The 15,003-nt window shown below is 42.9% G+C and overlaps 1 protein-coding gene across 1 annotated transcript in view; it reads left to right on the top strand.

The window, feature by feature from the left end:
• AXDND1 (axonemal dynein light chain domain containing 1) overlaps positions 1 to 15,003 on the top strand; it is a 2,684,234-nt gene that overhangs the window by 1,764,490 nt on the left and 904,741 nt on the right. The window contains exon 16 of the mRNA XM_044085955.1: positions 11,572 to 11,803. Within this exon, the coding sequence (XP_043941890.1) occupies positions 11,572 to 11,803 (232 nt within the window). The remainder of the gene's footprint in view (positions 1 to 11,571; positions 11,804 to 15,003) is intronic.

The following is a 15,003-nucleotide window of genomic DNA, read 5'->3' as shown; positions in this document are numbered from 1 at the left end:
GCACTCCCCACTCTGCGGATATCAGGTCGTACGTCATACATTCTATCGACCCATGTATTGTTACCCTTGCACCTGCTACTGTTGCATGTACACCTATATCGTAGTTGCACTTGTGACTTCTTTAGCATCAATGATGGTTCGCACTTCATACAGGATCAATTTTTGGGGTCCTGCAAAGGACACCTATATATTCATGTTTAATGTGTACAACTTGCAGGCCCTGTCACACTGGAACTTTCTGGGCAATAGTTTGGAAAGCATCGGTGTATTCTCCTTTCATGCATGTCTGTCTGTCTATCCATAATAGCTATACCGTGACCTATTTATGTACATGTGTTATATGTACAGGGACATATGTTTGTTGTGTATATATCTATTCATGTATCGTGTGTGTATAGATATATATATATATATGTATATATATACATATGTCTGTACATTCCTCATCTCATAATTTGCTTTGGTTTATGTCTGTGGATATATATCTCCATATCATACCTTTCAACTGTACAGATTTCCGCTGTATGTACAGCTGTTTGCCTCTTATTTTTGGTCCATTTTTCATAACCTTGTGTCTATCTGGGAAGTTAGTGGCATATCATTAAAGACTGACGTTAGTAAATAATGACAAACATTTTAGGTTATGACTTCATACCCTTCAGAGAATCCATGCTAGTGACACACCTGTTATTCTATCCACTTTCTATGTTTGTTAGGGCAATATCTGGGGATTGTCCCTATTTGTACCAGTTGTTGTCATGGCTTTGGCCGGTTTCGTACTTTACGGGGTTAACAGGTATGAGCCATGTACATAGAACGTGGGGAAAACACCATTCATTTTCTATTCTGTGAGCGGATTACACACGCGTAGGCGCACTTGCATATGTTTCATAGATAATTGCGCTTACGTGAACTTTCATAATTCTGACCGTAACAGTTACATATCTGTATTCCAGTTTATGGACTGCTGCAAAACACACGTTCACCTTTACATATTTAAATGTGTGTACAGCACGAACGCATTCATTACACTTTCACGTTATATGTGCAGTGGTCGTAGGTCAACCGGGACTGCATTCATGTTGGCCGGATGCCGGAACCACTATTCTATTGGTGTTCTCCCTCATTGATATGCATACCCATAGTACTTAGCTACATCAACATACGCCTCACCACTTCACCTACGACACAGGCATCCATTCTCCTGCTGGGAAAAAGGCGGTACTACATATTACACATTCCCTATTGCCTACTGCTGTGGACTCCGGCTGCATTGTTAATCACTCCGAGCATATGTAGAACACCAAGGCATATAGTCCAGCCATGTACAGGTCTTTGATTGTCAGGGTGTTCATGTAGTGATCTGGGTTTAGGCTTGTCCACCTGGTGAATGGAACTTCCCTGGCCGAGTTCAAATGTCAGACGAAGCATATGGACAGGGATTATCTCCCTATTTAGAAGATTTACCTGTGTTTATAGACACAGGTGTTTGGGCACCTGTCAGCAGCTTATTTTGTTGGCATTACATATTATGGGTGGGGTTGTTACAGTCCTTTCCCATTCACATTTGACTATTACCTGTATACAGTCATACGGGGAGTATTATTTTGGACATGAAGTGACTACAGGTATGCAGTTGTACATTACACAAGTGTGAAGGGTTGTTACTATAAATATGTACGGACCATACCTCTCAACCTCTTAGAGCACCAAACCTGCACAAAACCTACACGATGGGGGGACAATTAGGGACACATTTTAACGATTGCTCTTACAAGCTTAGAACGTTGATAGAATACTAGGTTTTGCATTAGCATGACTTTTCTGCAGGTTGTGGAGTCTTAAACTCAGGATATTTCTCATTATTTAGTGACATCAATCCTCAGCTATTTACCACACTGGTGCAGATTGTCGGAGGCACACACCAACACTATGGGGCGAAATTGTGGTCATTTTTAGGGTTGCCACCTTTTCAAATGCCCAAAGTGGGACATGTTCTGTAGAGATGTCAGATTTTCCAGGACAAAACATACCTACAACCGTACATAGTACAGAACTTTAACCTTTTTTGTGCATATAATAGCTTATTCTAGTAACATTTGAATTGCTTATGCTACTTCACATAACATATAGAAGTTTCATATATAAGATAACTGTTTTATGCGACTATTAAAGAAACTTAGGAAATAACTTTGTCCTAAACTCTCAGGACATTTGCTATGTCTTGCTTTTTTTCACAGGACACAACTGCCTACAGAGGGAGTGTTACTCGCAAAGTGGGACAGGTGGTGCCCCTAGTCATTCTGCGAATATCCGGACAGTTGAGTGGTATAGCACGGACCTCTGTAATATGCTGTTGTGTTCTGGCACAGCAGTAGCTCAGCATTACAGACTGCAGTTGGAAGGTGCTGACAGACAGTTGGGTTTCAGACTTTATACTCCAGACATTAATGCCAATGTGCAAACTGTTATTCTATCAAATGTTTCCAAGAGCTATCTTTACAGATTGTCCATGTTTTTGGACCTGTGGCAGTAGCTCAGCATTACAGACTGCAGTCGGAACGTGCTGACAGACAGTTGGGTTTCAGACTTCATACTCCAGACATTAATGCCAATGTGCAAACTGTTATTCTATCAAATGTTTCTAAGAGCTATCTTTACAGATTGTCACTGTTGTTGGACCTTTGTCTCACTTATATTCACGGCTCTGTCCAGATATCTTGCTCACAGAGGTTGACAGGTATGGTCAGTCACGACTGCACACAGTCAGTGTCCCTCACACTTGATCAGGGTTGACCTGTTTACGTCAGTGTCTTCCTCACCCTCCTGCCCTTTTCCACTTTGCAAATGTGTGCATTATAGTCTCCCTCCTATTCATGTCTGGACACGTGCGTCACGGGAAGGTATTTTATCTTGGGTGGTAGGTTATGCATGCCCACTTAGGGCTGGACAGTGTCATGGACCTCCACTGCACGTTCTGACTTGTGTCCAGATATCTACTAGATTGGACATCTTGTCGTCATACCCATTCTACTATTTACACAAGTTGGTCATCCCATGAGGGATATCCCAAAAATTGGACTAGACCAAAACAAGTTAGATAACGAAGATTTTTGTGGCTTCACGAAAACGTGCAGGGGGTTTTACATGCAGGGGATACATGGTTTGCAATCCTGACACTGCCTAGGGTGACAATACCTACTACATATGCATAGGGGTCACTGTGTGTGGCTGTTTCTGCAACAAACCAGTGGACCAAGTACGGCTGGATTTGGTGGACGTTCTGGTATGGTGGCAGGTTGTGTGTTGTGGAGGGTATGCTGGGTAGGCCATTATGCATCCAGGTGGGTTGCGTTTGTTATGGCCAGTTCCATCAGGACCCATTGACGTATCTATACATTTGTCTCGCATATTTCCATATTCATATGTTTGTGGGATTGTGTTCTACACTATGACCTGTCTGCTTGTCTTGCAGCTGTTTCTACATTTGGTTGTGTTTCTTTCCACTTCACCCGCTGCCCCCTCGTACACCTCCGGTTCACCTTTTCTGCATATGACACAGTATCGCCTTTGAGGAATTTACCATTAAACACCCACCCCTCGCATGCGAATTCCTCACACCCCATAGAGCACTACTTTGGTTGTTGGCCCATGACACAGCCAGAGTTACACATTGACTACCCTACATGTGTCAGGTACCTTTATGGTTGTGTGGACTACCCTGCCATGTTTGCTTTCCACATGCTATACCTCACGCACATCGGTACACGCCCATACTTCACTTTCATTACTTGGTTGGTGTATCCGGGTACTACCCGTTCGACTGTGTCACATACACGTTCGGATTATACAGCTGCCTTACGGGTTTTGCCAGCCTGTTTTACTCAGTGGTAGGATGGCACCTTTTCCTATGTTCAAGCTATTCCTTACACTTGTCCGACTGTTGTGGACAATGCCTCCCCACAGTCGACGGTTGTGTTTCCACCTTTTCAATTGGCCACAGTGTGACATAGGGTTACCACCTGTCCCACTTTGCGAGGGACAGTCCCTCTTTGGGCAGTTGTGTCCTGACATGTAATTGTAAACATGGCAAATGTCCTGAGTTTTAGGACAAAATTATTTCTTATATTTTATGTGATAGTTGCATTAAACAGTTATTCTGTATCTGAAATACCTAAATGTTATGAGAAACAGAATAAGCAACTAAACTGCTACAAGAATACGCTTTTCTGTAGGCAAAACAGTTACCTTCTGTCCTTTGTACTGGCCGTGGGTATGTGTTGGCCTGTAAAATTTGATGTCTGTACCAAACATGTCCCACTTTGGCCATTTGAAAAGGTGGCAACCCTACTGTGACATTTGCGGTGAACACAGCATATTTTACAGGCCGACACATACCCACGGTCAGTTTGGCAGATAGAACTTACAATTCCTGCCTATATCTAAGCTTATTCTTGTAGCATTTCGGTATCTTATTCTGTTTGTTATGACATTTATGTAATATACATTCAGTGAAATATGTTTAATGCAACTATTGCATGACGTCTACAGATGAATTATGTCCTATATTCTCTGGACATTTTCCAGTTTTACATGTTTGTGTCAGGACACATCTGCCCACAGAGGGACTGTCGCTCACAAAGTGAGACAGGTGGTAATCTTGGTCGACGGTACGGATCATACTGTTCCTTTCGGCCTACATGTGTCCGTATTGTTATGGCTGTTTATATGCTCCTTCTGTTTCGTTTACATGCGTATGCTATTTCCTATCACATTTGGTATGTGAAATACGGACATACCTTTTGTATGTGACTATTACATGACTTGTGGGATATGATTCAGACATACGGTCACTACATATATCTACATTTCTTCTCGTGTATTTTGTTATGGACACATCTGCGCAGCTATGTTCCCTCCCTCACATTATGGGTCGGCTGGTGACCCTCTCTGTTGGACTGGACGTACCTACTGGCGGCGCGCTAACAAATGATACGTTTCACTTCCACATGGTATAGCTATCAACACTACTTCGGACTACGGGCACACGGTTTTCATGTAATTTGTTCAAGGGTAGGGACCCGTTATTCCCTACCGTGCATTTGTGTTTGATTCTTCATTTTCTGTTCGCAGCGACTATGCTTTGCATACGTTTCAGTATCCATGGACACTGATAGGTATGATTACTATTGCTGGCGGGATATAATATTCAGCAGTTTAGGTTGCTCCTCAACAGCCGACATTGACACGCCTCCCTGCAACCGATCGCCCTTGCACTCGCGCACATTTCCTATGCACGTGGCTGTGGCCGCTGCGCGCCTTCATTAATATGCATATGGCGCGACTACTCCATATATACGCTGCACGGCCGGCGCAAGCCATATGCCAAGCTTCATGAATCCCAGGGTTAGTCTATAGAGTGGTAATTAAAGTCTGCCATGAGCAGGATTTTAGTTTTCATGGTAAGTGTCACTAGTAGGTCCACATATGCATTGTGAGTTTTTGGGACATGGAGGGTGACCTGTAGCTGGCTAGGATATGGTACTGCATTTTGCCTATGTTGATCTGCACATGGGGGAACTTCAGTGCATCATCCTGTTTGACCACCCTAGAGGTATGTGTGTTATTGACATATATTGAGACACCTCCTCCTTTAGCCCTTTTCTTTGCAGGTACTGGTCTAAAAGTGTGGAAGGCACTGAAACCTTGCACCGCCGGAGTACTGCCTGCTGCTTTAAACCATGTCTTGGTAATTGCACAAATGTCTGTATTTTCAAATGTGAGGAGGGCCTAGAGGGAGTGTATTTTTTTGTTTAAGCTCCCAGCATTGAGCAGTAACACCTTGAGGTTCAGTTGAGGTGGTTTTGCTATGTCGGTAGGTTTGTCAATTTGGCATTGCCTAAAAAAAGGCACTAATGGGGTGGATAAAGTTTTAGCCAGTATTCGAAAGCCTGGTGGAGAGAGGTGCAGACCATCCTTGCAAAGCAACATAGTCTGTTAACCATGTCCTCTCAAGCTGACAAATATTGGGTCCCCTTAGAATAACACCAGAAAAAACAGACAGTTGTTGAGATCAATCATTTTTTGCTCATATTGTGGCATCATTCTCAATGATGGTAATATGTGGCTCCATGCTAGTATGCGGCTCCATGCTAGGCTCATAACAGCCTGAGACACACAGTCTGAAAGCTCCATATTGACTCTCTTTATATACATCCAGGCTCTGGAAATGCACATCATGAAAATCATCACTCTCTCTCTCTTGTCATCATCATCATCCCCGTTTTTCCCATTTTCTACATGGGGTCAGGGTGTCATGTCAGCTGTCTTCATCCCTGTTTCTGTTCAGTGCCATTCTCCTACCTTCTTCAACACTCTTGCCTGACTGTCACAGGTCTTTTCTCACACAGTCCATCCACCTCTTTGGTGGGCACCCTTGTTTCCCCTTGCTTTCTTCCTCTCTGTCCCAAATCATCTTCACCTGATTGTCTTCTGCTTTCCTGCACATGTGCTCTGACTTAGTACTCTGTTCTCTTTGACCTTTTCTGAATTGGACCTACTTTGGCTTTTGCTCTTATGTCTTCATTTCTTCATTTGTCCCACAGTGTGTATCCTACCACCTGTCTCAGACACGTCATTTCCCTCACCTGTAGCTTCCTCAACTGCTCTGGCTTAACTGACCAGGTTTCTGTACCATACAGTATTACTGGTACACCTTACATTTCAGTTTCTTTGGCATTCTTTGGTCATATGTTACACCTGACACTCTCTGTTAGTTGGCTGCAGCCTCCCTGATTCTAGCTTTGACCTCCTCATTCAGACTTCACTTTTCCTCCACCATCCCTCCTATATACTTGAAGCTATTAACCTGTAAGACTGTTTTCCCTTCTATCTCACTTTTCAGCTTCTTCTGATTTTCCCATTTGTTGCCATTACAACAGTCTTATTATTTGTACTTCATTTTATCCCATGTGCCTTCAGATTTGCATTTCATTCCCCTATCATTTCGTTAAGTTCTTTCTCAGAGTCTGCTTGTAATGCCACATTGTCTGCATACAGGAACTTTGTTGATCTGTTCCCTCTGACCTGTTTGCTAATGTAGTCCATCACCAGCATGAATAGCAGTGGGGTCAGAGATGAACCCTGATGTACACCCACTCCCACTGAGACCTCTCTATGAGACGAGGCACTGTTCATACTTGAGTCATTGGGTCCTTGGACATAGCTTGCACTAATTCTACCAATGTTTCTGGGACTTTGAACCACTGCTAGACCGCCCAAATCAACTTTCTTAGGACCGTGTCATATGCTTTCTCCAAATCTAGGAATATCCAGTTGGCCTCTTTTCTCATTTCTAGCGTATTCTCAAGTATCTGTCTCACTGCAAACATTCTGTCAGTCGTGCTCCATCCTCATCTGAATCAGAACTGCTCAACTCCCATCTTACTTTCTATTACTCTGCATATACATTTATCAGTCACCCTCTCCAGAACTTAAATGCAATGTGACAGGAGCTTCATACCTCTGTACTACACACAGTTGTGAATGTCCCGTTTGTTCTTGAAAACTGGCACTAGTATGCTTATTCTCCAGTCATCTCTCCATACTATGAGTACCCTCAGGAGCCACTTCTCCCCTGTCTCACCCAACATCTTCATCACATCTGCTGTGACCTCATCGGAGCCTGCTGCTTTCCTTGACTTCATTTTCCTTAGTGCTGTTCTTAGTAAGCTCCTCCTCTTCTGTCATTGTAGGCTGTGTCTGGGGCAGTACAGCTTCTGAGGGGGTTTCTTTGTTCAGAAGCTGCTAGAAGTGCTCCTTAGCTCTTCCTTTGATGTCCTGTGGACTGGGGAGCAGGTTTTTGGCTGGCATCCCTTATGACGGGTGTCTGACTATCTTCTTTACCTTTCTGTCTTTGCCTTCCAACCTGATATAGTTTCTTTGTGCCTTTAACTGAGTCAGTTTCCAGAAGATGGTAGAATGTCTCTGATGCCTTGTTGTTTGCTATTGCAGCTCTTTTCTTAGCCACTTTCTTAGCCAACCAGTAATCCTTCCTAGCCTGGTCCATAATTTCTGTTCCATTCTTAACTGTTCCCTGGCCGCTGTTCCCTCCTTTACCAAACATGCTACCATGACAACAAGAAGCAACCAAAAAAAAGGTAGACAAATCTTCTAAACAAAACAGCAAACCAAGGTCCCACCAGACCAGACCAGAGAGGGTCTAGAGTTTATTACAAATTCTTTTTAGTTCACAAAAAGATGAAACACCTTAGGCCAATACTTAGTGATCTAAATATATCTGTGAAAACCATATTCTAGATGGTTAAAGTGCAAGCAGTCCTTCCATGTACTTTCTGGATCTCCAAGACACATAAAGATAGGAAAGGCTTCCAGGAAATTGCTGCATTTCTAGAGGGAGGCAGTCATTACCAAGCCAGGTCCCTGTTGTTTGGCCTTACCACTGCCCCCCCCCCCCCGGTGTCCACTAAATGCTTTTCAGCAATTTCAGTTTATTATTCCCATATCATTATGGTTGGCTCCTTGCCTCCACTATGAGAGTCGTTAATAATACGAGACTGCATACTTCAACTGTATTTGTCCTTGAGAATCTCAATAAACATTGCAAGGTCCCATCTAAAGTTGTTGAAAGCATTCTTTTTCATGGACTGTCACCTGGACACTAAATAAAATTGGCCAGACTCCCACCAGGAAGGCTAATATCAGTTTAGTGGGCTGTGATCTTTCTTCTTCATAATTCATCTCTGTCAGCAACTCTAGATCTTAAGGTTCTGGGACTCATGGCAACAACCATTAATTTGCTGCCTTTCAAATGGCACCTCATTAGAGTTATTCAGCTGACACTTTGGGTCCAATGGTTTCAGGTGGAAGACCCCAGATCAAGCCATTTGGTTAACCAAAGCCTGTTGCAGACATCTGCAGTGGTGGCGGCATCAACCCAGCTTAAAAAAAAGATGCCCCTTTACCACCTCCTCTGTCAACAGTCACAGTCACCATAGGTGCATGTGTCTTGGGACTGGAGTAAGGGGCATTTTTTAGGGCATATAGTCCAAGGACTTTTACTGAAAAAGAGGCCTTACTGCACATTAACATCTTGGAAATGAGAGATGTTTTCTTTGCATTGCAGGCATTTCTAGACATCTTTCTCAAAGTGTAGTCACAATACACTGACAGCATGTCAGCATTATGGTACATCAACATAAAATGGGCCTTCCCATTAATGAACAGGCTTAGCGTGTGACTTCTGATGCCACATGATGGGGGATCGCAGATATACCCCAGGGATTACTTCAGTGTCACTGCTTGACAGAGGCACAGCAAAATAATAGGCATAGTTTTATTCAAACTAAAGGGGTGGCGAAAGCCAAATAACTATGGGCTAGGCTTATAAATGCCCTTGGGCAGATAGCCTAGTATGAACCTATGAACCTATGAACCTATGATAAATCCCTAAGTTTGTTGACAGCATAGATGATTTTCTGTCATTCGGAGAAGCTATTCTAGGATCCATTTGTCTTCCCAGCCAGTTCTAAGCAACTTCTTGTCCCTCATCTCTCCACAGAGTTAGACACCCTGGGATGTTCTTGTCTACTAGTGGCTACCTGGTCTACTGCATGCATTTTTCCCATACCCTCCCAGATAATGCAGCTCTTTCAGAAGGTTATGTTGTGTAAAGTCAATGTCATTCTGATAGCCCAATTTTAGCTACAACAGGTATGGTTTCCTCTTTTGTGACCTCATCTAATTCAGAATCCCTTTGCTTCTGACACCTCATCCAAACCTTCATTCCTACCCATCTGTCAAGCCTCACCTGCTCTTACAGTCTGTCAAATTAACTGCATAGTCTTTCCAGTTCTGCTAGTGGCCAGGGAACCTACTTACCTGGCTTAGATATCCCAAATCCTAAAAGCAGCCAGAGACCCTCAACTAGAAAAATATACAATGGAAAGTGGATCGAATTTTCTTTCTGGACTACTCAGTAGTGTATAGATACAATTACAGTTCCCATTCCTTGTATTCTTCAATTTCTAGCAGACATTTTAATAGACTGTAGATTCTCTAGTTTAAGAGTACACCTAGCAGGTATTTCCAACTTTTATCATGGTTTCAACTCTACATCTGTGACAGCTCAAAGGGATTGTGAAGCCTTGCTTACATGAGCTTCCTGATAAGGTCGCCATAAAGATAAGGTTCCTTGGTGTGATCTCAGTTTTAGCCAAGAAAAGTTGACATGTTCTCCTTTATTACCAACTGCCATGAAAGGCATCAAACAGGACTTTTTTGGTAGCAATCACTTCACCAGGACGATCTCAGAATTGCAAGCTATCACTTGCACTCTACATTATTTAACTTTTCATAAGGATAGAATTTTGTTCAGTACAAATCTAGCCTTTACAACAAAGGTAATTTTAGAATTGAATCTTAAGCAGTCTCTTGGTTTTCTTTCCTGCATACTCTTAACAGAGAAGTGTAATTTACACTACATAGATGTTCACAAGCAGATTTTATTTGCATAGAATCAAATGTCATGCAAAAAGATCAGCTTCTTGTTTCCTCTCCCCAAACAGATTACATAAGAAAATCTTCAGAATTTCCTTGACCAGATAGCTGTCTGACTATATTACCTACTGTTATGTCTCTTGTAATAAAATAGTTCCAGGTAAACCCAGAGCTCACTCATCTAGATCCATGGCTGCCTTTTGCTTTTTTCAAGAATCTGCTTCTGCTGCTGCAGCATGAACTGCACAGCATACTTTTACAAGACACTATAAGTTGGATGCCATCTCAAGATGTCGCTCTTCCTTTGGGACAACTATACCCTGAAATATTTTGTCATGATTCCACCTCAGATGTGTGACTGGGGAGTCTGTCCTATATTCTTAAAAGAGACAGACTGGATTTCATAAGTTATGAAATTTGTATAGTTACCATAATGATAGAGCTTTATGATCCATGCTCATCCACTTCAACATACCCTCCCTCTCATTCTTGACCATACTCTTCATCTCTGTATCATCTTAGTTAACATTATCCAAGGCCTTGCTACAGAGCAGGATATTGTTAGGGATTCTATGGCCTTTGTTTTATCCTTTTAGCTAATAACCTGACAAACTAGATCTGGAGAACTGAGGGGAAAGGAGTGTTATGGGAGTTACTGGAGGAGCTTGAGCTTTGAAAAATCCTACAAAACCAAATTAGTGATGCCTGCAGCAACTAGTCCTACTTTCTTGAAGTGAAAGGATATGAATCATGAAGATGATTATGTTAAGTAACATAACTTTCTTATCCTAATTGCGAGTGTTGTTCGGCAATGTAACAGAATGCACACTGAATTGTCAGGGACTACAACTACATCTTAATAGCAGAATATATACTTGATCAGTTGTCACTCAACTTACAGTTTTCTGGACTTGTCTGTTTTCGATATAAAAAACTGCTGCATAAAAATGCTTGTCTTGTTTGCTAGAATAACTCCTTTGCAACTGTTTACATTACATGCCAATATTGAACATTTAAATGTAACTAAGTTATTTTGCTATATTTATTTTTAAGACGCTGATGAGAGATTTTGAAAGCTTTGGTGGGGAAACATTGCTAGCTCGTCAAGAAACTATGAAGAAACTTTCTGGTTTGCAAAATCAGTGGACAGAACTGGGCAGCATTGTTTTTCTTCGAAGTCTTGATTCATATGAGAACATTCCTGAGCAGAAGCAGCTAGAAGATCTGAATGAAACTGTGAAGGGGCTATGTCAGCAGTGGTTAACTAGAGCATCTGGTGAAAACGGTAAATGGAAAATGGAAAGTACCCTGTCCATATAACTGTAGATAGTTTGTGCTTGTTCAGAGTAGCTGTCATTCTGCAACTTCGAAGTCTGAAAGTGAGCATTTTTGACATAAGCATCAGTTCAGTGCACAGTATCCCTAAGAGTGTAATCTTTGATGTGGAACATTTTGATAAAGATAGTTTTGAAACATGTAGTGTTTGTGATTTGAAATATATTGATAATATATATAATGTTAAGTTGTCAATCTCGCCTTCATTCTTGTCTCGTTTTGCAGCCAGGAGGTCCTCCTTTTACCAGCTCCTGGTAAGTGATTAAAATACTTGATATTTTAGCCCCTTTTTACCAAAACCCTTTAAATTTTAGTTTTAAGTTAATTTTAAAGAAATTTACCTGTCTCTTTTTATTTTTTAGTCAAACTTTACCCATCCCATGTGTGTGTGTGTTTGTCTACTTATACCTTTTGGTATATTTAATTTAATTTAACTCTTTGACTGTGTGTGTTGTCTTTCACCATGTCAAAGAGACTCTTCACCTGCAGGACTCCTGTGCTATATGTCATTCCTTCAGCCCAAGGCCCAGGCTTCTGTGTCAGCCCCTGGCCTCGGCTCCTCCTCGACTTCGTTTCTGGTGAGATCTGCTGAGGAGGGCTCTGGCTGCTTTTCGCGCCGCCGGCACGGCTCGGTGTCGGCCCGATTCGACTTCGTGTCGGGTTCGCGGGTCGCGGTCGATCGGTTCTGACCACCGCACGATGTGGGCATCGCATCGGCGCTCGCTCACCGTTTTAGTTTGTATGGTATGTTCTGGGGCTGCTGAGCTCGGCTGTCGGCGAGGCGTCGGCTCGATAAGTTGTGGCTCCGACAGGGTCTATAGTTTCATCGGCTCCGATGGCATTGAGGACAGATACCCCCTTCTGTTTCTTCAGCCTCTACTCTTACTTCTCTTACCCCTTCTGTTTCTTCAGCTCTCTACTCTCATCTCGAGATCTTACTTAGGGACTCTGAGGATGTCTCCTTCTCAGACATCCTAGAACTCCTAAACAGGTAACAACAACAGGCGCCCGCCTCTAGAGGCAGAGGGGTCCAAAACAGGGAAAGAGCCTCTCCTCTCTCAGCCCCCAGCCTCCCCTGATCGAGATGTTGGCTGTCCCTCCTTGGAGGCAGTCGGGAAGATTTATCACTGTACCCAGAAGCCTGGCCCCTCCTTTCTCAAGACAGATCAACATGATATATCAACAAACAGGGCAGAACCAAGTCCTACCCCTTGTGTCGAGAAGCCAGCAATAGAGTGATCTCCTCTCATCTCTTCCCTGTTTCTAGCATATCCCTAGGAAAACCAACCAACATTGTAGCACAGATTGAGCAGCAGATTGATTGCCTCCGCTCAGGTCTCCTCCTCAAGCACTCTCAGAAGAGAGAGAGATTTTCTGGGGTGGGTCATGTGCGATCTGCTACTTGCCAAAACGGCAAATGTCCACCATTCTTCTCTCTCTTCTTTCTTCTTCTGCCATCCCATCCCCAGAGAGACCCAGTTAGCCCCCAGGGACTTCTTATGCCTTCCCTTTTTTTCCTCTCCCCTCTTCCCCTCAGTCCCCCAGAAGATTCCAGATTTGAGAATTTTGAGATTTAAATTGATTCCTTACTGGCCCTCGTGCAAAGTTTGGTTCCGTTCCTCCATGCTCACCTTTTGGTGCATTTGTGCAGCCTGGACCCAGTGCCAGAGTGCCAGATCTTCTGATTCACCACCTTCCTCACCTGTCTATCCCTCTCCCCAACCTCACAGCATGGTTGCTGTTGCTCCACTTCCCTCCCAAGCCAGTTAGCCCTGTCATGAGAGACATCATAGTAGAGACATAAAAGTTTCTACTGCTAAAATTTGCCCAGAGGGAGATTTTATACAAGCAAATGGAAACGCTTTCTAATGATCCTTTTCACTTGCCCTGTTCTTTTTTTCCCTGCCCCTTCTCAGGAGGCTTTTTCATTCCGAGGAGAGATTTCTCAATTGCTCCAGAGTCCACTCCACACATATCTCCAATTTTCATCATGGGAATGTGTCCCATAATATTATGTCCCATAGGCTCTGCAGGGCAGCTTCTTGAAAGGAATTTTCCTACTTCTGAAAGCATCAAGGAATCCCTCTCCTCCCAGTGGATCTCCTCAGTGTGCCCATCCTGATTTCTTCCCCTCCCCTTCTCTTTTTTTCTTTCTTCCTGTGACCTTCTTTCTTGACTTTATTCCCTTCTTTGGCTATTACATCGTGGGAGGGGTGTCTAGCTTCATGCTCTATCGTTTCAGAGCCCTATTTGGTTTTCACAAAGACCAGACACAGTTTCTTTGAACTAATCAGAAAAAGACCAATAAGGTAAACTTCAAAGACCAATTTGAATCAAATCCAAAAATCTCTGTATTTTCCCAAACTATTCAGACAGAGCTGAGAGCTGAACAAAAGCTACATGTTATCTTGGTTAGAACAATTATGGACAGAGAAAAAATTTGAAACAAAAAATTTAGAAAAAATTCCCTATGGGATTGTAATGGAAAATTCCCTGTTTCCTAAAGTTCCTGTGTCCAGATGGAAATCTTAGGTCATCTCTGAAATTTATACTCTGGAAACCTCAGCTAATCTCAAACTCAAAACAACAAAAAAAACCCCAAAGCAAGCACACCAACTAGGAGCTTAGCTACTTTTCAGCCTTCAAGCCCTATTTCCTTTAGACTATATGCACCCTCACACTTGTTTCCATTACAAATTGGACTTTGCCTCCAGGACAGACTTGGCTTTGGCTCAGAGAGCCAGCCAGTTGTTCATTAGGCCACCCAGAGTTTGTTGCAGAGGGCCCAGCGGTGCCAGGAAGCAAGAAGGGACGCGGTATGACAACAACATTAAGAAGTTTAACTTACTGTTAAGAACCTAGCATTGAATTGTCTTCTAGCCTTCCCCTGGCCAATTCTCCTCTTCCTGGCCCCCTCTGGCCTGGCATGACCTTTTATTATCTTCAGAGACCTTCCAAGACTGGTCAGACCTTGTCCTTCTTCCATCCTTTCTTCCTTTAAAGTTCCTTTTTGCTTGGTTTTCTTTTTTTTTACCGTCTTTTTCATCATGGGTACTTACCTTGCTTACATCATGGGATATGGGGCTGCCTCGCTGAGCTGGTAAAAGTGGAAAAGACTCCGGCTTAGCTTAGAGTGCGCCGAGAACGGGA

Source organism: Protopterus annectens, chromosome 10.part0 (assembly GCF_019279795.1).
Source record: "Protopterus annectens isolate FY-2018-M chromosome 10.part0, PAN1.0, whole genome shotgun sequence".
NCBI classification, from domain to species: domain Eukaryota; kingdom Metazoa; phylum Chordata; order Ceratodontiformes; family Protopteridae; genus Protopterus; species Protopterus annectens.
The sequence above is the reverse complement of the archived record's forward strand: the minus strand, read 5'-3'. Positions and strand labels throughout refer to the sequence as shown.